This window comes from Phlebotomus argentipes, unplaced genomic scaffold (assembly GCF_947086385.1).
Source record: "Phlebotomus argentipes unplaced genomic scaffold, Phlebotomus argentipes genome assembly contig_2, whole genome shotgun sequence".
NCBI lineage: Eukaryota > Metazoa > Arthropoda > Insecta > Diptera > Psychodidae > Phlebotomus > Phlebotomus argentipes.
This window is the reverse complement of record NW_026776162.1, coordinates 4265345-4288364: the sequence shown is the minus strand read 5'-3', so window position 1 is coordinate 4288364 and position 23020 is coordinate 4265345. Positions and strand designations below refer to the sequence as shown.

The 23020-nt window shown below is 40.8% G+C and overlaps 2 protein-coding genes across 4 annotated transcripts; one reads left to right on the top strand and one right to left on the bottom strand.

Annotated features, from left to right (window-relative positions):
- Window positions 1-1094: 1094 nt before the first annotated feature.
- On the top strand, window positions 1095-7180 carry LOC132265367 (leucine-rich repeat-containing protein 20). Of its 2 annotated transcripts, none has more exons than XM_059765992.1 (3): window positions 1095-1559; window positions 5975-6118; window positions 6194-7180. In XM_059765992.1, exons 1-3 carry the CDS (start codon window positions 1343-1345, stop codon window positions 6526-6528), a joined length of 696 nt encoding a protein of 231 aa, XP_059621975.1. In that variant the 5' UTR covers window positions 1095-1342; the 3' UTR covers window positions 6529-7180. The 2 variants fall into 2 exon arrangements, with proteins under 2 accessions (XP_059621975.1, XP_059621976.1); XM_059765993.1 differs by lacking the exon at window positions 1095-1559 and adding an exon at window positions 4833-5235.
- A 720-nt stretch (window positions 7181-7900) lies between these two features.
- On the bottom strand, window positions 7901-21155 carry LOC132265366 (GTPase-activating Rap/Ran-GAP domain-like protein 3). Of its 2 annotated transcripts, XM_059765989.1 has the most exons (14): window positions 21026-21155; window positions 20776-20971; window positions 18386-18455; window positions 15211-15297; window positions 14306-14387; window positions 14107-14225; window positions 13151-13382; window positions 12539-12841; window positions 11733-11995; window positions 11336-11642; window positions 11051-11266; window positions 9884-10044; window positions 9569-9818; window positions 7901-9505 (listed from the first exon to the last, which is right to left on the bottom strand). In XM_059765989.1, the coding sequence occupies exons 2-14, from the start codon at window positions 20934-20936 to the stop codon at window positions 8619-8621; spliced, it is 3138 nt and encodes a 1045-aa protein (XP_059621972.1). In that variant the 5' UTR covers window positions 20937-20971; window positions 21026-21155; the 3' UTR covers window positions 7901-8618. The 2 variants fall into 2 exon arrangements, with proteins under 2 accessions (XP_059621972.1, XP_059621973.1); XM_059765990.1 differs by lacking the exons at window positions 13151-13382; window positions 14107-14225; window positions 14306-14387; ... (2 more) ...; window positions 20776-20971; window positions 21026-21155 and having other exon boundaries at window positions 11336-11645; window positions 12539-12997.
- Window positions 21156-23020: the final 1865 nt, after the last annotated feature.

Genomic DNA, 23020 nt, shown 5'->3' with positions numbered 1-23020 from the left:
AAGCCGATCGTCCGTGGTGTCTATAAATAAGAGTCAGTCGAGAGAAATTGCGACTCAGGATGGTATAAACAATAATAGTATTAATGGAACATTTGCCAAATGGTCTGGGGGAAAGAGGTTTCTTGAACTGCGCGGTTCATCTCAAAATGAGAAAGAACACAATCTTCACTTCCTTTCTTTCTGACTTTCACGGCACTGATTTCACGCATGACTTTCAGGCTGTCAGAGATGATCTTTTCCCTCCAGAATTGTGGCTAAAATGTCTGGAGAGAATTTGTTTTGAGTGATCTTGAGCCTGAAAAGGATGATCCGAATTCACAAACTCATGAGATCTGGAAAATTTTCACCAAACAACCAATTCCGCATGGTCGGTAAATAAATATACTGCGATCTGTAGCTCGCTTTGTTGCACGCAACAGTATAGTGATTCATCGGACTGTGTGGTTTCTATTTATATGAAATACAGAAAGTTTTCCTGGAAATTTACGAAGATTTTTTTAGATGAAAATTCTCATTGAATAATTTTATCAATATCAAAGTTGTTTACACACTAAAGAAAAACGATAAAAACCGAAGAATTTTATGATTTCAATTTATCACAAACAGATTATACCAAAGTTTTAGGAACCTGTGATTAATTTATTGATCTTGACTTTGTTATAAGGAACAGGCGGTAGTTGTTTGGCTTCTTCCTCAAAACAAGACCTTTATCTTGAGCTGAGACAACGCGAAAACACTCGTCCGTTGATCTTGTCTCTATCTGATTTTAAGTACAGCGATCATCCACAGCGTCACTTGAGCCAATCTGTCGCCACTGGTCGCGCACTTTGCCGAGTCTCAAGCCTTTGTGCCAAGAGTTTGGAGTATTGGTGGCACGCTTACGCTTTGTTCTGTCGAAATTCGCCTCCCACCCCCGCGAATCTTCAATCGCGTGCTACCTATTCCCACAGACACCAGCTCACATGCGATGCCGCGGAACAGCTGGCGGGCCCCAAAGGGGGGACACTGTCCCTGTGTCTGTCTCCAACACAGTGTAGAGCGCACCGTGTGTGTGGCGCGGTATAAAATCAGCTGTTCTGTGCTGTACAAAAACATTTGAAAAGCGGAAGTTGCAGTAGATACTACGCAGTGCAGAGCGAACTCTAGAGCGTGTGAAGTGATTTTTCTTTGTGTCCTGTGAGGATTCTCGTATGAGCATCGCGAGTCACGATCAAGGAAGATTTAGTCACAAAAGTGAACGCATTCTGATGGATTTTTGGACTTAGACTGAGCACAGTTGGAGTGTTTTTACTGTTTTTTATTTGTTCTCAAGTGCAATATATAGTGAATTGATTTTGGAAACATGAGACCACCGTCGCAATTCGGCAACGACATCACAAACACCACGACCAATGACAACAACGGCGGAGACGGCTTCGATCCAAATGGAAATGGACCTCCTATTCCGCCCAGCATCGCCCACCTGGGGGGTACCCTCATCTGCGCCCGCTTGGCCGGAAATGGGGTGATCAGGGTGGTCAGGAGGTGCGACGACGCCAAAGAGAATGGCACAAATCTGGGTGAGTCACTTCGAGCCTTCCTCATGCCCATCACACTTGCCCAGAGCGAGATAATTGCACAGAGAGAGAGCGTATAAGGTATAAATGCGTTCGACCTTACCGAACCACCAAGTATGGGCGTCTGGAGGTCAAACTAGACGAGATAATTTCTTCCATTTTCGGAGGAGAACAACCGATTCAGCGTCGAGACTCGAGATGCAGTTATGCACTCAGTTCTTCCTGCACTGCTCACAATGCGAAATTAATTGCACAAGAAATCTTCCTCAAGATCTCAGCATTTAAGAAATTAAGCTCTAATCCCATGTCGCGTGCAGACAATCTCAGAAATAAGCGCGCTTTCAGCTGAGAGCGAAATGCGCCCAAATCCAAAGGCAATGGTAAATACATAACTTTTAGTGTTTGTTACACATTTTTATATGATTTGAGGTATTTCTTCTTTCGAAATGACTCAACAGTTGCATCACGAGAAGAAAAAAAAACGTATATAAATTCATTAGCCTCTTCTCAGTGTTCACCTGAATTAATTATCAAGAGGCATTTTGTAATTTATACACAACAACCCAACTGTTCGCCCAAACAGTGTATCTCTCGGCGATTTTATGCTTCGTGTAGCTTTTGCCTCTCAATTGAGCGATTTTCTATTTGATGAGATGGCGCGATATTCCGCCTGGCAAAAAAAGTGTTTAAGGAAATTTTCTCCATTCGAATGATTGTCCCAGAAATTGAATTGACTTCTAAATAATTTTCCGCCTGTCAAGCACTCCCATTTCTTTGCTGTGCGACGAGAAAGTTGGCTGATCAACTTAATTGAGTGATCTTTTGTGCACTCCTCCGGCTCCCTTTTATTCAAGTTTCACCTTGTGTGGCGCCCCGACCAATGTCTTGTGCCAGCATAATGTGTAATTATTATTTATTGCCGCTCATTGTCTTGTCGCTGCTGCTACTCGTCTACCTCACGAAATCGCTTCTAATCTAACAAATTTCACTCGTTTTTATGTGCATTCCATTCGGCAATAATTCACATTTGCACACGGAAAATGAACCAGACTGACTGAAAACGATTTGCCGTCTTGAATTGAATCTTGATAATGAAATTGGCTTGTGCACAGAGGAAAAGGTTATTGCTGTGCAATATTGCACGTCTCAATGATAATTCGATTTTGTTTTTTTTTTGCAATAACGTATCAATTTTGCAATGAAACAATAAAAGAAAATGAGCTATTCTTGATACCTTCAAATTGTTTCCTGAATGAATTTAGGGTGCGATTATAGGTGTATCGAGTGCTTATTTTCTTGCTTGGTTTCATAACAACACCTCTGTTAACATCGTCTTGAAATTGAGTGTTAAATCTCCAATATTTTGAGTTGTTTGTGCGTGTCTGATGAACCGTAAGCACGTATCAACTACGCAGTCCAACCTAAACTTGCTGTGTTATTTGCAATGTCTGTTTATTTAGACGGAAAAAATATTTAGGAGGCAATAGGAAATTTTTGCGTATAAATATTGAGAAGGACAAAATCCGATTATATTCTTACAAGTTCAAGAAGTCGCACATATTTATTTATAAAAATATTTCGCCATTTCTTTGTCGCTTAATTAAATATTTATGGATGAATACAAGTGGCGCTCTATAAAAAAATTGTCCTTGCTTTCATTTCCCAACAAACATATAAATTTTTTCATACCAGTTTTGAATTCTCTTTAAGCCTAATTCACTTAATTCAATTAGGAATGCATACGAATTACCTCTGATTTACCTCAATTGGTAAATCTTTTGCTTTACTTTCTCCTATCTTGCAAATAAATTCTCGAGTTGGATTTTATTTTCGTGTTGAAACTTCTTGCGCTCCTCAAATTTATCTACAATAAATTTTATATACATCGGAAAAGCCCCAAATTCCTTTCCGACCCATAAATTTCTCTCCGAAAGCGAAATCAACCTAATCCGCGGGAATTCACGTGAAGATATTTCGTGAATGAACAATCACCCTTTCCAGCTAATTTATATATCGACCACGTTATCGTTGGAGAGGCAAAAACAAAACAATGTGTGATAAAAGAGAGACACGCGATAGAGAAATGAATCATTTATTGGAGGTGTTTGATTAGAAAACGAGAGCGACTAGTAAAATAAATTGACGCGCAATCCAGAGTGATACCTTTGTTCTCATGGGTTTGTGTATTGCATGAAGTATTGGGAAAATGTGGCGTGTTTTCCGTCTGAAAGGAAAATTCTCTACGTAAATTTCTCACGCGAAATTATACGCATTTTTCGTGGTTCATTCGCATCTTTTGAGCCAATTGAGACAAAAGCGCGCGCCGCGGAACAAAGTGGAGCAAAATGTGTCCATTTTTAACACTAATGGAATGAACTGACGGTGTATAGACAAAGAACGTGAGGTGACGGGGAGATTTCGTGGAAATTCTCACTCAGCATCGCGAAAATTTCCCTGATGTGTTCATCTATTTTTGTGTACTTGCGACTGAGATGAAATAATTAAACTACTTTGTGACCATGACGTTGATTTCTTTCTCTTCTCAAGACGCATGAGGAATAAAAAAGACAGCGAGACCTATTAAAAAAGCCAAAAAGGGAACAATGTGTGGTTGCGTGGAGAGGAAAATTTTCGCGGTTAATTTACATTTCACCGACTTGAAGAGAGTGAGGCCATTTCAACTGGAGAGTGCGGCGAGAGAGAAGAAAAAGAAGTTACTTTCAGTTTCTACACAGCTCAAAAAGTTGTTACGCCACAGACGATTAGGAGAAATTATAGTATTTTGCGCTTTTATTAAAACACGACTAATATCGTAGCGTAAACATCCCAGTAAAAGAGGGCAATGCGAAGTGTGAGAAGAAAAGTGCGTTTTTTTCTCTCTCCGTCAGACAAAACATCGTGCCGGAAATAAAAGCTTCTCTTTCAGCATGATTGCAGTGGATGATTCAGAGAGGCATAAAGCACCTTCGGGCTCCTTTTATCCGCTGAATCTCATTACATGTGCAGCAGAAGGGAAAATCCGCTGATTGAATTGGTAATTGAGTGAAAAAGCGCGCATAAATTTGTTGTTATTTTCCGCAATAGTATTGGAAACTTTCCTCAACGCAGTTCTCTTATAGATAAAGCGTTGTAAAAGGCACGTGCTTTTGGACGCTTTTTTACGCGCCGAATCGTCCGACTTTGCCCGAAATTGCGTTTCAAAGACTCCACATATACACACACCGAAAAACTCCTCTGGTGCGGGTTTATTTATAGCTTTAGCATTTTGCGACTTACAGTGTATTTTAGACACCGTGTGGCCTTTATTTCTTGACGAATGTCTTTTCTTTCTCTTTGCTCTCGGTGAAAAAGCCATCCAATTGGTGTGTCTTTTTCCTGTGACGTGCGACAGAAGATTAATCATAACTCCGGGGCGGTGGAAATGTGCAATTAGACATCTAAAAGAGGCTCACGGAAGTGATTTCGCAATTCATCGATAAATTGTTTTAATTTTAATACAAGTGGATAATTGTGAGGTTAATTGGGAGAGAGTGATCAGTTGGATGGTTTGCATTTTTCTCTCTCGAGCTCTTTTCCACCAACAATCTGGAGTGAGAGTTTCCTGGCATCTCGGCAATGGCATCGCAAGTCACGAAAGTCATTCACAGATGCGATGAGGCCCAAGAGACGCAGAAATTAGGTGAAAGAGAGGCCACTTTTCCCACTTAACAGATCAGAAAAACCATCGTGAAATAATTAATAAAGCCCCATGGGGGAATCAATTGAGTGACCTTTAATCAATTTCCCATGAACTCGTGCGTATAAGCAAACAAATATCGCTTTACTTCTCCAATTAAAACCATCTTTTTCTGCGGCTGTCGTGCTCGCGAGAATGATAAGGAAAGCAAGAGCGAATGTAGGAAGTGATAGAAAGTAGATACCACACGCGACCGAAATAAATCGCGCTCGACGGTTTCACACGATTTATGCTCTCTTGTACATACTTTTTTTGTGCCACATGATGTAATTCAATGATTCGCGGGAAAACACATGTACAAGTCGGTATTGTGCGTGAGGCCTCTCTCTCTCTTTCTCATCTTCGCCAGTTATTCATGATTACATTCAAAACTCACCATATTCGAGAATTTATTGCGAAATTCTCAATCTCTCGTGCATCTTTTGGCAAATTACGCAAATTTTACACCTCATTCAATCTCACCTTCCGCCTCGGGACTGGTAAAAAACCTCTCCCCTGTGGCCCATGAAAAAACTCTATTAGACCTCTCGAAACTTTCTGATTTATCTCACTCTGGGTGACTGAGGGGAATGATTATAAATCTGTCAGAGAATTATATATCTGCATTTGGTCCCGGAATGTTGATGGGATATTTTCCTCGTCACCTCATAAATTAATTCGCCTTTCATTTGCCTTATTGCAGACCTGTCCGAGTGCCAGCTGATGCAAGTCCCGGACGCAGTTTACCATCTAATGAGGAACACCGAACTCAAAACTTGTGATCTTAGTTGTAACGTCATCAAGAAAATTCCACCGAAATTCGCTGTGAAGTTCAGTTTAATCACAGGTGAGTTGCATCACGAGACAGATCAAGTGGGGGTTATTTTAGACACCAATCCACTAACACTTACTTCCTTGGCAGATTTGAACTTGTCCCACAATCAGATGTCGAAACTCCCTGACGAGCTGGCGGACCTGGCCCTGGAGCGACTAGACATTTCCCACAATTCATTCACCACGCTGCCCCAAGTTGTGTTCAAGATGCCCAAGTTGCGGCAACTGTACGCCAACAACAACTCCATCATCGAGGTGGAGTCCGACGAGAAGGCCATCCAGTCGGAGTCACTGGAGTTGGTGGACCTGCGGAACAATCCACTGACCCCACAGTGCTACGAGCGTCTCCGGGGCGTGAAGCTGCATTTCCACATCGAGCTGTCGGAGCGAGTACAGGAGGATTGGGAGGATCTCACAATATGATTTCAGTCTGCCTCTGATGATCACTTAATCTCTTAGCGATAGGATCGATTTGCTGTATCTTTTTATACCACACTCAAAGTGTATTTTCTGTACTTAAGGCGCGATGCTGTAGAATTATGCCAAAAATATGTATCACTCTTGAGCCACGGAGGATTCCGTCCTCTCGAAATCTAGTCTGATTAGTCCAAGGAGATGTGACTCTGGATGTGTGACTTGTAGTTGTTTTTTTTCTCTTTAACCCTGTTGTCAAAAGTGCGAGAATCCTGTACGACAATTATTGACTGTGTGGAAATAATATCAGACGCTATATCGTATGTAGGAATAATTATGCATAATATCTCTTAAATTTTATAAAAGTTGTGAACCCATCTAACCATTGTTGATAAGAAAAGAATGTGACTCTAGTGTCTTTTTCACTTAAAATATGTATATTTCTAAAACTCACGTAACAATGTTTGTTGTCTCTTTTTTGTGACAATATAGCAAAAAAGGTGGATGATCCTAGATTGAAAAAAATATTCTGTGATTTCATTGCAAATCATGCATAGTGTCTTCTTCACGTCGTATGCAAAACTCACTTTTATGACAAATTTTATGTGTCACGTTTTATGAGCGAGAAAGGAAGCAAAAAAGAGCTTAGTAAGACGAAAAATAAGAAGAACAAGAGGAAATGCGATGAAATTGAATCATGACTTGATTTAACATTAAATATACTCACAATAATCTTATCTTATTACACAGAAAATGTATAACACCTTTGTTTTTAACGTCTAATCTTGATATAGGCAAATGATTGAGAAAACCAGTAGAATTTGCATAAAAAAGTAAACAGTAAGACAACTTGTCTTTCACTTTAATTTATACAATAAAAAAGAAACACTGAGATGCGAGATATGACTCTCAAGTTTTTGTACCCATATCAATTGGAAGTGATTATAGGGAAAGAAATAATGTAACCGAACAGGTGATAAATAGATGATTGAAAATTGTGTAAAGCTGGAAAAAAGTTGACTCAAGTATTTATGTAATTGTCTCTAATGTGGTGTATTAACACTCTTTTTGATATTCAATTCAAAACCTTTGGTTCACACATTAGTTTGTAACTTACAGCATTATGACATTTAACTCTGCCTAACTGTGTTTTCTTTCCAATATGTATTGTATACTCAAATAGAAATTATGCTGTATATGCAAGTATTTTGTTATTTTCTGTATATTACTTCATGTGGAAATATATATCAATTTTCATTTACTCCATTGAATAACGTTTCAATTAAAATTTCCCATTATACACGCTGTAACGATTCTCATTTTGGTCTCCACCCGATTTTTCAGCTCCACACTCATTACACTATATAAATTGATTTCATTTCAAATTCTTCTTATATACTATATGTATATTCTTGAATATTTCTAAACACTAACAATTTATTATTGTTTACTTTTTGCTCCATTTGCAAACACTGAGCCTCTCACTGAAACTTCTTGTTTTTCCAAGTTTAAACCATATTTACTTATTGAGACTTTCCTCAAACATCTCTCTTATGCTATACTTTGCACAAACACGCACACACACAGAAACATCTAACCCACTACGTGATTTATCGTTTTTTATATCTTTCGTAGCCTAATAAATTTTATAACATTTACAATGAAACATTTTATGTAACTGCCAGCAGTTGTTCAAATATATTTTTCCCTCGTTTCTTTCTCATACAGACCGCACAAAGTGCCAAAAGTTATGCAGAAAGCACCATTTTGCAGTACAGAGAAGAAATATTACACCTTAACACCACATGCTGATCCCCACATGTACAATTCCACTCTTTGTGCACCTGACAACGGTTCTGTGTTTTTGCTGAGTGATTATTGCACAAGTTTTGAAATTGAGACAAATTTCTTACACTTCCGAAGAGTTTTACCACGTGCTCCTAATATTCAATATATTGTTTTTTTCTGAAAACTTAAATTTGATTTAATTTTGCCAAACTGTCCAGAAGTTTTAAAACTATAATATTTTTTCTGCAAATGCTAAATTGCTAGGCAATCTTGTTTAATATCAAACTTCGTCTTGGACTCACTTAGGATTATTAAGAGACACTTTCATCTGTGGCTGTTACTTCTTCACTCTCGGCAGTGTGATCTTCTGGGATTTTCTGCACCTTCGACGTCTTCTGCGGATGGTATGACTGCGCATGGTGAGTTCCTGTGAGATTGGCGATTGGAATTCTGTAGATCCGCAGAGGTTTGGGCTTCTCCACACCATCATTCTCACCACGAAGACTCTTGGACAATTTTCTGCTATTTGGAGATCCGGGTGAGTCTGTTGTGATACTCTTAGGCGAATTTGGGGGCACTGAAGGCTCCACAAGAGCTTTGTGCGGAGCAAATTCAGCCACAGTTGCAGTCTCTCCGCAAGAATTGCTCTTTGAAATGTGTCTCTTTCCAGATTCGTCAAGTTCTTTGGTTCGTTCCTTGCCTTGCAGTGATCTTGCCCGATGAATGGAGGGAAGATCCTCACCAGGACAGACAAGGAGACGATTGAGGTCATCTTTTTCATTGATTGGTACATTGTCCTCGATGTCCACTCTCTGCGACTCCTCGATCCTCTCAATTTGATTCTTGATTTCAAGGATGCGCTCTGAAGAGATATCTGCGATTCTCGGGGATTGTTTCAATTGATCCTTTGGACTCTCCGACTCATTCTCCAAGCCCTTAATGCGATTGTCCTTTGGTATAAACTCAGGGGCGGTAGTGGCGAAGAAAATGTCCTTTTTGCTTGTTATCAGCTGCAATTCCGCCATTGAGACCATGTGTACCAGATTGCCATTCACCAGCAATCGGATTTCCATTGAGTCATTCGTGAAGGCGATAACGTAAGGAAAAGCACAAATAACAGACGTTGGTGAGGAATTCCAGTGGAAGTCAAACTCCGTGTTCGGGCTGTCGTCGTCCAACTTTTGAAAGTGACATGTGTCTGAAATATGGGCAAAAGTGTTGTTTTAATTGCATTCAACTTGTCTACATGTGTAGTACTTACGGTTATAGCAGAGCAAGAGTTCAGTTTCATGGCCATCATACAAGTCTAGTGCGGCCACAAGTTGCGTCTGCGACCTCTTTGATATTTCAATCTCGTGCAGACGAAAGGATTGTCCTGTGCTTTCGCACACCACATCGAAATTGTGCTTGAAACCGCAGCAAATGATGTTACCATGATTTGGGTCCAACTTCGAGTTGGCATATCCCTCGATTATTGTCAGAATTGATGGTGTTTCATGAAGATTTATTTCCTGAAAAGCATAAAACAGGGGTGTTCACACTGTGTTTACGATAACTCAAAATCAATTGCAATTACCCGCAGGAATAGGAAACCATCTGCAGTGTAATTTCCATTATTGCACCATGTGTGCTTGGCCGCCGTATCTCTCCACTGGTACATGAGTAGCTTCCGCCCTATGGCAACGGCCATCTTCAGGTGGCCATCGCTGCCACAGGAGATACTATACAAATGAGTTCCTGCGGGATTAAGAGGATTTGAGTTTATGGTGTTGATGCCAAGGCTAACATTTCAGATGGCAAGTCTCACTCTGAGGTCACACCACACATACATTTATGCTCTTCCTGAGGCAATTTTGATAAGCTCATGCCCACTCACCATCACCCTTGCTCATCACGATTTTCCACCTCAGAGACTTACCACGCCAATAAAGGCAACATTGTATACAAATTCCCACCCTCTTCAAATTCTCCCCAGCGCGCGTCTTTTCTGCCAAAGTATCTGAAAGCTCTAAAAAAGAGCTCGTTATTTCCTGGAAATTATTTCATTAATATTTCCAACAGAAAATCTTGTCAGTACAATTTGTGGGCGAAGGGCAAATAAATCCCTGAATCGATTGAAATGCCAAGTCAAATAACCCCAACGTAAGACCTCCTAAATATCACATGTTTTCACTGAGTAATTGCAGATCCAATTAAACAACGCCTCGCTATGCTCCGTGTCTATTTATGTTCAACATTTCTCCGCATAGCTGTTGTAATGTGCAATTGTGCATAAAATGCAAGAAGTTCATGCAAATCTCATAAGCTTTGAGAGTGCTTTCGTTCTGCGCTGGAGAGAGAGAAAACTTTGAGAATTTCCCACACAACAAGCTCTCGTGGGGTTCTGACAACTTCTCTATGACTTATATTAAACTCCCAAAGCCGCAAAATTCACAAAATTACCTCATATTTATGAAATTGCGTTCTAAATGGGAGACACCAGTCTGGTGCAATGTATTCGGGAAATTAGCACTCATTACGCGGTTCAAAGTTTTTACGACTAAAAGACCATTTTGGGGGAATTAAGAAATTGTTCAAATGCTAATTATTTTAATCAGAGGTGAAGTTTGGGAATGTCTGCACGTCTAATCGTTGTGGGGAAAGGGTTGTGTGTGCTCTCTTAGATAAAGCCGTCGTTTGGCTTTTATGGATATAAAAAGGTTATTGATTTTAGAGTGCTCTGCGAACATAAATTCTCACCAACCTCTTGTCTTCTCGATTCTGTGAGCTTTCACGTCCATGCGAGTTCTGCACTTGATGCTCTCCTCCATGAAGTCCGTGAGCTGAAAGACGTAGATCCGGTGGCCATCCTTGTGCGTGGCCGCCCCGCCTCGAATCAAAACAATGCCATAATCCTCACACACACTTAATTGTCGAATGGTGAAGGTGCGATCGAAAACAATCTGATGGCTTTGGTCCTCTGTTGGCGAGAGAGCGGAAGGAAATGAATTAATAAGCGAGCGGGGGTGTTACTCGGCTATGCATGAACCTTTAATCAGAAATGTGCCCTCGTCAGTCGCCAAAAATAAAGCGTCACAGCCCCAAGAATCTCCCACGATGTTACCACGGTGGTTGAAGGCCGCATAGAAACAATGGGGCTCCCATGGTGGCCTCTTGAACACCGATCCGGGTCCTGCCGTTGCCAGGCTCGTGGGAGCATCGCCGCGTACAATCGCCTCCAGCTTTAGGGCCTGTCCAATCCTCACGAACTCCACCTGACGCGCGTCCTCCTTCAGCTTCGACGCCCGCGGGGCGTCGTACAGCACCTCAGAGAATGCACGTCGATTGAGCATCGTCTGCTGTCGCACGCGAGACGAGAGCCAATGCGGGCAGGTGGAAAAAGTTTATGAGGAAATAGCTGAGAAAGCAACAGTACAGGGCATTACCATTTTCGAGTCGTGCTGGTATTCCTCGTACAAATCCCGAATGAGCATCTCCAGCGTTCGTTGGCGCTTCTGGAAAAATGTGGGTGTCTGGAATGTTGCCTTCTCCCCATTAATTAATTTCACCAGCAAAAATTCACGAAATGTCGTGGGATTCTGAAACTCAGGTGGATCAGGGAGTGTCGGCCCAAATGGTGGAACCGTCTCATCACAGTACATAGACAATCTGTACTTTTTGCCACGTTTCGTGACGACGGCAAAAATATCTGTTCATTTTCATATGTTAAGGAAAATAATACAATATCATCCAATCATGTTATTATCAGAGTTGTGACGATAAAGGGTTTATAGATTTGTAATTGAAAATAAATCAATTCCAGTGTAAAACAACTGATTTCTCTCTCATGGATCAGTGTCAAAATGGAAAAAGATTGCGTGAATTTATATCTACACTTGTGTTTCACAAAATTTGTCTTATGTCTTATGCATAACTCTTTGCACAGCAACAGATGATATCGACGAGCTTTCAGATACTTCACTGCTCCTGAATGTGAATTATTGATCCCGACAAGGTCTTTTAAAGTCACTCAGGAGATTAATCCCTCCGAAAATATGCCCTCGGGACTTACATTTCGTCTGAGATATCATCGTTTATGCCAGCACTGTCATGACCAGAGTCGAAGACGCTCCCCATTCTTGGGGATTTATCTCCGATCTAACACAGTGGCAAATCTGTTACGCATGAAAGAGCACCATCTCCCGTAACATGTCAGGTGGGGAGTTGGGAGATCCTGTGAGGAAAAGGATACGTGTAAATTGGCTTTTGATGCAATTCGGTGAGAAATCCGCCTCGTCTCCATCCACGAAGATGATGTTGATGATATCATTTCCAATGTGTCTCTTGCGCTCAACCTGCTGCCTGTCGCGTGAGAAGGGGAGCAGTGTTGAGACGTGAAACATAATTTCGTGACCTTCGTAGATGGTGTAAATGGAGTATCTGCCCGTCATGTCGTTCTTCACATCCAGTCCGCCTTTGTACTGCTGCCACCCCTTCAAGCGGATCTTCTCACCCAGCACGCCCAGAAACTCATCAAAATCCTCACTGCCGCACTCTGCAAAATATAATTGTTTCTCACTTTTTTTTAGGAGCCCACCCGAGGGCGATTTATTTTTGGCCACGGCAAGTGGCGACGCGCACACGGAGACACGCCAAAGAATCGACACGGGGACGAGGGAGCTTTTTCGGGCCGCTGCAAGAGACCCCATCGAAGCTGAGATGTGGGTGGGATTTATTGTATAACGTGGCACACTCTAAATGTGAAAAATATAATGGCAACTCGTGCCAGAGGTGGGCCAGATTGAATTAGAAAATTTCACACTGGCAGGAGGTGACTTTCCCGCCCGAGACCTTTACGACTCACCATTGCTCAGCATTTCGTCATCGGCCTTCTGACCACTCTTCATGTACACAACGCCGAATTTGAAATTCACCGAGCCCTCTTGCTCCTCCAGCAGCAGCAGATCCTTCTGGATGTCGGCGGAGAAGAGCTCCTTGGGTGTCTTGTTGGTGTCCATGGACGGGAAGTGTGCCAGAATCTGCTTCACCGTCAACTTCTGCTGCGGATTAAATGGCAGCGCGAGCTTTTGGGCACCCTGAAAGAGAATGACTGTCACATCTCTGGCTGCGTCCACAGTCTTCCCCTCTATTTATAGAGGCAAATTAATTAATTTATATGGAAATTAGAAAAACATTTTAACTGAATAATATGAACAAGTATATGAAAGCATAAAAGAAAGCAGCCCAAAGTGGAATTTGAGGATGGGGAGACAATGAGAAAGAACAACTCAGGGAGAGATAAATAAGCTTTTAACGTGGTGCTGTACTTCAAACAAAATAGACGGGGAATGCTGTAATATTTTTCCGTCCTTTGTTAGCCAAATACAGGTAATTTGCAGTCACTATGTACTAAGCAGTAGAAGAACGCTTTATTTGCTATAAAATTGTCTCCGAGCGAGAAGTATCGAGCAGTAGAGACAAGTGTCTCAGATGAGAGCGGCAAGTCCAGACAGGGAGAAATATGAAACATTTTTCTATTAAATAACATAACAATTTTTTGCGACTCCTCACTCAGGGTGCATGAATAAAAGAATAAGAATAAATACGGCAAGGATGGCGGAGGCAGAAAAATCCAAGATATGTGGCAAATGGTTATGGTAGCAGGAGACGAAAAAGCCATGTAATCACGGTGATGGAACATAAAAAGAACAGAGAAATGGATTTCCGTCTCAATGGCGGTTGATGATGGCGAAAGGACGGAAAAAAATGAGGAGAGAAAGTCAAAAACTGTGTAGAGCAGTAAGGGTTTCATAGTCTTACCTGTTTCCTGAACAATATAACTCTATACAAAGGCATGTATTTGCTCCCTGAGTCCTGTGACACCACCGACAGGAAGTACGGCGTCTTGTCCGAATCAATTCCAACGTAGTTCTGGTGCACTGTCGAAAGGTATTGTGGAAAGGCAATTAATCCATGCTTGGCCGAATTGAATAGAGACTCAACCACTCAATCAACTCACATCTTCCGAGGAAATACTTGAAATACCATCGAGTCTGGTGCTCAGGATTCTCCAAGATGGGCGTACTCGGACTGCCAAAGACCTTTTTGCCCCCATGGAAGTGAGGTTGCAAAGAGGAAACAAAAAAACTCTCCATTAAATATTTTCCCTTTTGCCTAGCAATTAATTTTCAACTCAAAAGAAGCTTCCTTTTTCACTCTCTTTAATATTTATTACTTCTGCAGAATGTGCCGGAAATCATGGGTGAGGCACATCATAAATTGATATATACGGAAGAAATACTTGAATTAATTCCAACAACTTCGCCCAGTCTCAGTAAAATTACTCCTAAGCCAATTTGCTAGTAGCAATTCGCAGAATTCCATCCTGAAGTGAATTTATTGCTTCCCTACCTAAATTTGACCTTTGGGATAAATCAGGTGGCAAATCAGGAAGTTGCTATTGAAATAAAATTTAATCTCAACAGCATTTTGGCAAATGCAATTATCACTAATGAGAAAAGGTCATTTAATGAAAATTAATTATTCCGGATCAGACAATTTTGCTACATTTCCAATCACAATTTTGAACTTTGTTTACCAAATGCGATTTCGCAAATTGGACAAACTTTATACAATTGATGCGGAGTGTTTCATTATATAAACACATAATCTATTATTTTAAAGTTTTACTTACGCCATTAAAAATTTTAATGTCAATTTGTGAATTTTTAATTGCGTACCCCCACACAAAAGAAAATCCTTTCTCTGAAATCCCTATAAAAAGATTAATCAGACGAAGCGTACAAATGAGAGGGGGAAAATATATAAAATGTTCGATAAACTGTGAGAAATTCTATTGAATTATGGCCAGTGCTACGGACAAGTTGGTGTGTATTCAAACGTTTTCTGATTAATTACACTTACTTCATCTTTCTCTGCCATGCTTTCGCCATTCTCCAATCTGAAACGTCTGCAATTCTGGTCAAGCCCCTCCAGTTCACACTGTGGTAACTGAAATGGCATGGGAAAGCACATAAAATTCCAACTTAATAAACAAGTTTTAATTGAAACATATTTGCTGAGAACTGTAAAATATGATGAAAGTTCTGGGCACTTTGAAACCATGCGGAAAAGCTGTCAAATTGCTCGTCAATTGGTCACTTCTGTGGGATCAGACGTAGGCGTTTTCCCATCAAATCCATATCAGAGTGAATAAATTGAGAGCTTGATATCTTCCAGGGGCATCAATTCTACACTGGGAGGATCTTGTGGAGCCATCTCAATTGTTGATTTACCATTTATCCCATTTTCAATTGAATTTCTCTGAAAGAGACTCAACAGCGTCACACTCGACGGGGGGAATGTTCAGCACTTTTGCGTCAGAAAAATCATAGACACTCCCCCCAAAGAAGTTGGGGGTGGAATTCGACGAAATGCCAAATGCACGCCGTGTCTTTTCTATCGCACCATTTTTCCTCATTCTTCATCGTGTTCTTTTGAAATGCCTTTTCTCACACTCACCGGCACTTTGGAGGGGTGAAAGTAAAAGTGTTTTCCTTCCCATAGGATTTTTCATGGAAAAACCCCCTTCAAAAGAATGCGAGAGCGAGGAGGGAGAAAACATCAATCGCACCCAGGGAGTTTGTGAAGGAAAGCGAAGAAGGCCAAAATTCATTTTCCACAACAATAAAATATGAATTTTGCACTTTAGGGAAAATTTTCAAACAACTTTAGAACACCCCAAAAGCTCCTCAAGCAAGGTGATATTTTAAATTTACATACTCTTCCTATGTGGAAATTTTAATACAAAATTAATGATGTTCTGTGGGTGCATTTCACACAAGAAACATCCCACAGTTCCCTGGGAAATTGCTCCATACACTCTACCCTCAACTTTGTAGGACCAAATCATGACCCAGTTACTCCACTAACATTAGCTATGTTTGTGTTTCAATTTACAAACTAACAAATAATGTTATTACAATGTTAGAGTTTTCCATTGTCCAAGTGTCAGCCAAATTATATACCGCCGACAAAAACGTAGCTAATCTAAGATTACTAGGGATTATGTGAGCTCATTGCAGTGCATACTCATAATCCTTTGTAAAAGAATTCTTTTTAATAATTCCCTTTTATCTTCATGGCGGTTTAACATAGAAAGTAGTGAGGTTTTATAGGTATTTTAGTGAGGCTATATTCCAGCAGCATTAAATACAACGTAGAGCATTGTTTTCACCGCACAGACATTCAGTATAATGACCAGCCAAACCCTCAGTCTCACACCATCAAACTCGCAGTCATCAGAGTCCAGTTGATGTGACAAAGAAGAATCGTAAGACAGTAAATTGCGCTGTTTCTGACAGGTCAGAAATATTTCTGATTAAGCATTTAATCCGAGCTGATGGTGATACAGCGCTTGATGGCACTGCCGAGGTGCCTTGTAACAATAAACCACCGCATAGACTCTGTGTTCATCGCATTTCTCCGCTGCATCTGAGAAGATTGAGTGGCTCAGCTGGAGGGTCATAGCAGGTCAGGAACGGGTTGGGTGGACCGTATCCCCGTGGAATTGTCCTAGACACTCAAGAGCATTCATTACACACTCATCTTCCAAGGCACTTGATGTACCAAATGGTCAATAAAAGCGTCAAGAGAATGATCTCCTGACCTTTCCCCGTGGATGGACGTCGTTTTGCCGCCATCGAGGAGTGCCTTGATTAAAAAGCATATTTGCGCAACAACACCGACACTCATGTCCCCATCGTCAATCTGTCCACCTACATGATAATCCCCGCCGCATAATTCCATACATGCGGTATTATTTTCCTCACCACGCTGACGTCATTTGGACAGAGGACAAATTGGGGAAACACCATAGTGATTACGACAAAATCCTTCAACTTCCTCCTGCCGAAAAGAGGCGCCCAAAAGTGGCACTCAACAGGGAGCCAGAGGATCAATGATCCAATTATCCTTGTATTTGGCAGCCATTCACAAGGGAGTGTGACAATATTTACGCAAATCTAACGGTGGTGAATGGCTGAGTGTCTATTTTCATCACGAAAAGTTGAACGGTTATTTAAAGGTGCTCTCCTGATGGGAGGATGCTCCCAATGCCGCCCCACACCCCATTCACAGAGCACGTCTCAGTGAATCCCTGTGTAAATTGCCAAAGAAGGCAATCTATTTGGATTATCTACCTCAAATCCTTTTATTCACCACTCAAGGAATTCTTGTTGAGTTTTTGTGCAAGGAAATTGTATTCATTCCTTCTCCCTTCCTGGTAAAATTCTTGAGGAGACTGAGAGGCTTGGTGTTACATTCTTGCGGCAAAGTGCACAGCAATACTTCAAGAGGATATATCAATACTGATCTGAAGGTTTTCAGAGTGTTTCAATTTTGAAAAAAAAATTCTCGCGGAATTGTTCCTGAAAGCTCAATTTGTTGTTGAAGAATACAAAACCCAAAAGCAAATATTCATCCCACATTCTTCTATGAGTCGCTTCAAACATTCGCGCAATTGTTATTCTAACATTTATTGTTACACACAAGCTGTAAAAAGTACTTTATCAATACAGACAAACAGTCAAATTTTAATAAAAACAACATAAATTTGATGCATGAGTTTCAATTCGAACTTGATAACGATCTTTTCCAGTGACCGTAGCGAAAAGTATTTTAGAAATTGGTTTCCCTCTCATCCACCCGCAATTTCATCTGCAAATTCACTTCCTCAGGGTGTGTATTTTGCCAGGAAGCAACCTTCTCCGTCGTCTTCCTATTGATAGGCAAAAAAGGGAGTGAGCTTCTGGCCAGGGAGCTTTCTCATCGCCTTAAATTGAATTGTGCTTAGTGCCACTGGCGCAGTGACAAATGAGAAATTTCCAAAACAATGTCACAAACAAATCAAATTAATTTCCCTCCGCCGAAGGGAAATGATGGTGTTTTGTCTCCATCGACACGGTTCTGGTACGAAAATCTTCACCCTTACATGATTGAGTTATAATTAAGTGCTATAATTTCCCAAAATTTGCACACCAAGTGAAAGTGCTTCCCACCGAGAATTTATCAATTTTCCCCAGCTTGAAGGTGGCCTTACCTTATCAACAGATCCATAATTACGCCTGGCGAAAACACCACGACGAGAAATTAATTCTGTTGCTGACGAACTGCAAATTAACAGAGAATTGTGTTAGTTTAGTCTCCAACGTGGGAATAACAATGAATACTAAATTTATTCCAACCCACAACGCTGATTTTTCACTGGCCTATGTATTAAGTGAGTGAAATAAATTCTGGGAAAACTCATGGGGGCGCTGAATGCAGCACAGTTGAAAGTAAGTAGAAAACATAACTCATACTGCTACCTTTTTTTATTGAATGTAATTAAATCGTGTTTTTTTTGCTCCACAGTATATGTTTGCATACTTGATTTTCTCCCGCACGTGACGTGATGAAAATCACAAAGGAGACTAACAATTTTAAAATTTGTTAGTTCCAAACTCTCACTTTGTAATGAATTGCTCAATCATCTGCTCAAATTGCTTCATCAGGGAAAAGTTCTCGCCCTTTTTCTCCCTCGCAGGAAGACAAAATGGAATTTTGATTAAAAATATTATATGTAAATAATCTTTCCAGTCTTTAAGATTTCAATTTATGCCGCTCACAAGTGGGATGAAGCTATTTCTGTTCATACACAGATTCATTTTGATTGCCAATAAATTCACTCTGGGGTGAAGATCTCGGGGAAAAAAACGTGGGGAAAATCTCGCAGAGTTCGTGGCATCAAAAGCTCTCTCTCTTTTTCTTGTCACCGCGTGAGTTGCCCTTTCTGGTTGAAAAACCATCACGTTTTTCCACCGAGATACGATGCGAAAGAAAACTTTTTTTTTCGGGGAGTGGAAAAAGAGTCATTTTCCTAACATTATCAGCAGAGATTGCGGCGTCGAGATATAGCTTTCAGGCGTTCAGAAATTGTGTGTTTGATCGTGGGAAATCCACTTGCTTTTGATGAAAATGGGAAAACGAGTAGGCAATCTGTTTATTGACTATTCAACGACATTGTGATTGTGCTGATCAAATAATCGGTTAATTGGATAAACACCGCTCACGTTAATTGCTTCTCCCTCTAATCTGCTCAATCTAGGGTGGTTCTCCCTACACACCCGTTCAGTAGGCACTTTCCCACGGAAGAATAAATTTCCCACATTTCATAATCTCTACAGTGTCCCCATTTTTGATGTGCCATCGTAAAGTTTTTAGGGAAATTGTTGAGCATGAATTTTTGGGATTCGTACGCTCATGGGATCCAACGAGGCTTTCCATCTGTATGATCATCCCATAAGGGAATTCTCCCCTAATTTTATGGATATCTGCAAATATCCTCATATCTCTCATTTAAACACATTTCTGTAGCAACGAAATAAAACAGGACTTATATGGATTTTCAAATGAACTGTATTCTCAACATCAATTTCCATCTCGGTTGAAATGCTTCATCTTGCCAAAGTTAAATTTCATCTGTTTGTTTTCTGGCAATTATGCATATTTTCCCAAAAGCAGAGAAACTTTTCAATGCTGAAGATAAGTAATTTTTTTTACACATAATTATGGGAAGTTAAAATGTTTCAATTGTCAAACTTTCCAAGATTTCATGTGCTACAATGACTACAATACAATTTCAAGAGTAAAGTAGTGAAATACTACATGTGCATGTGTGATTTAATGAACTCATTTACTCATTTAGTAGTGTTTATCTGACACTCAAGGAAAAGAAGAAATTATATTAATTTACCAAGCGCATGTTCTTGGCAAATAGTTCCATTTTAACCTCTTATTCGCTCAAGAAGCTACATCTGTCGAAAATAAAATGCATGACATAACGGCTTTCGCTGGAAAATGTATTTTCTGGATCCGAAGAAACGTCGAGCAAATGTACGAAAGCTTTTAGGATATAAAATTGAATCCTTTCTCTTTAGCTTTAGTTTCACCACAAAAATTTCCGCTTTTTCTTATTTGCGCTGCAAGTTATTTTCTCCTTTTACCAGAGCAAATATTCTGGAGAGTAATTTCAATTTAACACTGTATGACTGGGCTTATCAAAGTCAGAGTGGAAACTGCGGAAACATCACCGCAGGAATCCAAATTGTCAACAGCAAAGAGCCATAATGCTACAACAAGGGAAATCAATTTAATATTTGCCCTGTGAGCCATTGTACACACTGTTGGGTGTGCACTTTCAATATTGCATGGAGATTATGTAGGATCACGCGAGTGCTTTTCACCACCCAGCGTGAGAAAACTCTGAGGAAATCCTGTGAGGATCATCGGTGAGTCTGAGGGTGGGCGCCCGAGGCATGGTGTGCAATTAGATGAAATGTGCAACTTTGGCTGCGGGAAATGTTTAAGGAGAGCGCAGCACGTGTGGGTGGAAGGATCTGTGTGGAAATGACATGATATCGAGTGAATGGCATTGATTCCTTGGCTTACATCACGCTCGATGCCCTCCGCTGAAGCACACGCAGCGCCCCAATGTCACGGTGAGGAGGCGTTCTGGGCGGTGGGGTACACAGACTCTGACTCCGATCTCGCACAGACTCATCGCGATATGCACGGAAGATTGTGGCAATTTTGAGATTGAAGCACAGCATGGCTCGTGAGCATCTGGCGTGGTCTGGCGGGGTGACTAAATTAAACTACTAATTGCAATCTCCCTCGACTTGAGCAATTTTTCACACACCCTTATCGAGTGCTCTATCTAATCACAGGTAGGGAGCACGCCTTATCGCTGTGTGCACGATTTGGGATTGCCGAAAAAGTTAATAGCATTTAATTAAGAATTTCCCACGGTGTGGTCGTGCAAATGTGGCTCAAGGAGAGTCTCGGTGTGTCCAATTTTTAGTTTTTTGTTTTTTGAAGGCAATCCTTTTTGGCGTCCCCGAAATTAGGACAATTGGATGGAGTTCAAAGCGTATATCTGCGAATCGGCGATGTGTTTACGACCCAGAAACCTCATTGCACCACTTTTGGACCATTTTTCAGGTGACGCACCCCGTGATAATCCTCCGCTGTGAAAAATTCTATTATAACACACTGTGGCGAGAGCTTTTCACACTCGTTCACCCAATGATTAGTGAGTTGGAAAGCAGTGCGGATTGCATGAGAGAATTGTCCATTGACCCTCTTGCATTTCTGTCACAACTGCATTCTAAAGTCGGTTAATAAAATGCTAATTTTTCCACAGTTCGCATTTAATGTGCAATAAAATGGATTTTGTCGTGGCACACACATTAAACATGACACAAATTCACCACTATTCACTGTCTCTGCAATGGCAATCTTATATTGTGCGGCGGAAGTGCAAGTGAGGAAGGACATTTGCCTGAGGAATTTTAATCAATTTCATTTCAGCTACTCAAATTCACTCGTGAAATATATAGCACAGAAATTCATGGTATAGAGTCAATTCGTGATAAGAAGATATTCCAAAGCTAAGGAGAAGCGCTCGTGTTATGTCTTCAAGCTCTAGTGAAAAACTGCTGGTAAAACGACGATTTATTGAGATTTTCACACAACTTTTCCTCTCATTGAGGCACGCACACCAATAGAGGCGACCACATGGAATTGTCAATGCTCCCCACTCGAAAGCTCCACCAGAAACCCCTCATGCGTTCTCGCGAGACGCACACGAGGTTTGTTCTATGAGAGAGAATGAAATCACTAAAATCTCACTCGCACATTCCATCTCGACTGCCCAAACGTCTGTCGTTCTCCCACCTGCAAAAGGAGCTTTCTTTGATGTCCAAAAAAGCGCGTGAGAGAGTGCGCGCGCACCCAACAGCCGCATGGAAGATTTCCCCTCTTACGCACGATTCACGTTGTGCCTGAGCTTTCGCCCCAATTGTGGGTTTGCGCCATGGGTGAGCTTTTGGGGCAAGTATGACTTTCAAAATCTGTAGCTTCATCTCAACCCCCAGAAGTGTGTAAATTTCTCAAGACATGTCTTTATGAATGTTTACAGGCGCCCCAAAAACATTATAAATCATTTATCACGCGAATTAGCGACTGTCGAGAAGCTTTTTGCATCATCCAGACTTTGGTTGCCGCAAAAATCATATAAATGTAAATACACTGTTTTGGGGAGAGTAAGTATATTTTTCCACGGTTGGATTTCACGGACTTTTCACCGCACACGCGGATGGACTAACGTGAAAATATGAAGCAACATTGATTACATTATTCATAGCATAGCTTATGAATGGCCTGAGGAAGTTTGATGCTTATAAACATGAACAATGCGAATAAATGGACTAAAAAGGCAAATCTCCACTCTCGGCGCTGCTGGTAAATGATACTCTCGTGGAAACTTTGCTTTCCCTTCAACCAATTCTTTTTCACTCTTTATGAAATGAGGAGGTGAACTTTCGCATAAGGCGAACCGATTTATAAGGATAACATGATTTTATTTTAATTCAGACGTGCAATGCACAGAAGCCTCGATTTCTTGCTCTTAATTTAATAAACTCTATGTAATTATTGGATTCTGCTTTAATGTGTAATTCTTGAATTGCTCACATAAATATTTATACTAATGTTATACACATTTCCTATTGACTTGTCCGCATCGTAACCAGTCCGGAAATTTAGGACGACCGCACTTCGAGGAAATGTAACATATATGCCTACTTCCGTTCAATTCAGTTCAATATCTGTGAAATGCTCCTTAACCAACACA

Coding starts and splice junctions, on each gene's coding strand:
- LOC132265367 (XM_059765992.1), top strand. CDS start 1,343: ATGAGACCACCGTCGCAATTCGGCAACGACATCACAAACACCACGACC. Junction 1,560..5,974: donor AGAGAATGGCACAAATCTGG/GTGAGTCACTTC, acceptor GCCTTATTGCAG/ACCTGTCCGAGTGCCAGCTG. Junction 6,119..6,193: donor GAAGTTCAGTTTAATCACAG/GTGAGTTGCATC, acceptor CTTCCTTGGCAG/ATTTGAACTTGTCCCACAAT.
- LOC132265366 (XM_059765989.1), bottom strand. CDS start 20,936: ATGCTGTGCTTCAATCTCAAAATTGCCACAATCTTCCGTGCATATCGC. Junction 18,456..20,775: donor CGGAGGGCATCGAGCGTGAT/GTAAGCCAAGGA, acceptor GTTAATTTGCAG/TTCGTCAGCAACAGAATTAA. Junction 12,842..13,150: donor TGACGAAATGCTGAGCAATG/GTGAGTCGTAAA, acceptor TATATTTTGCAG/AGTGCGGCAGTGAGGATTTT.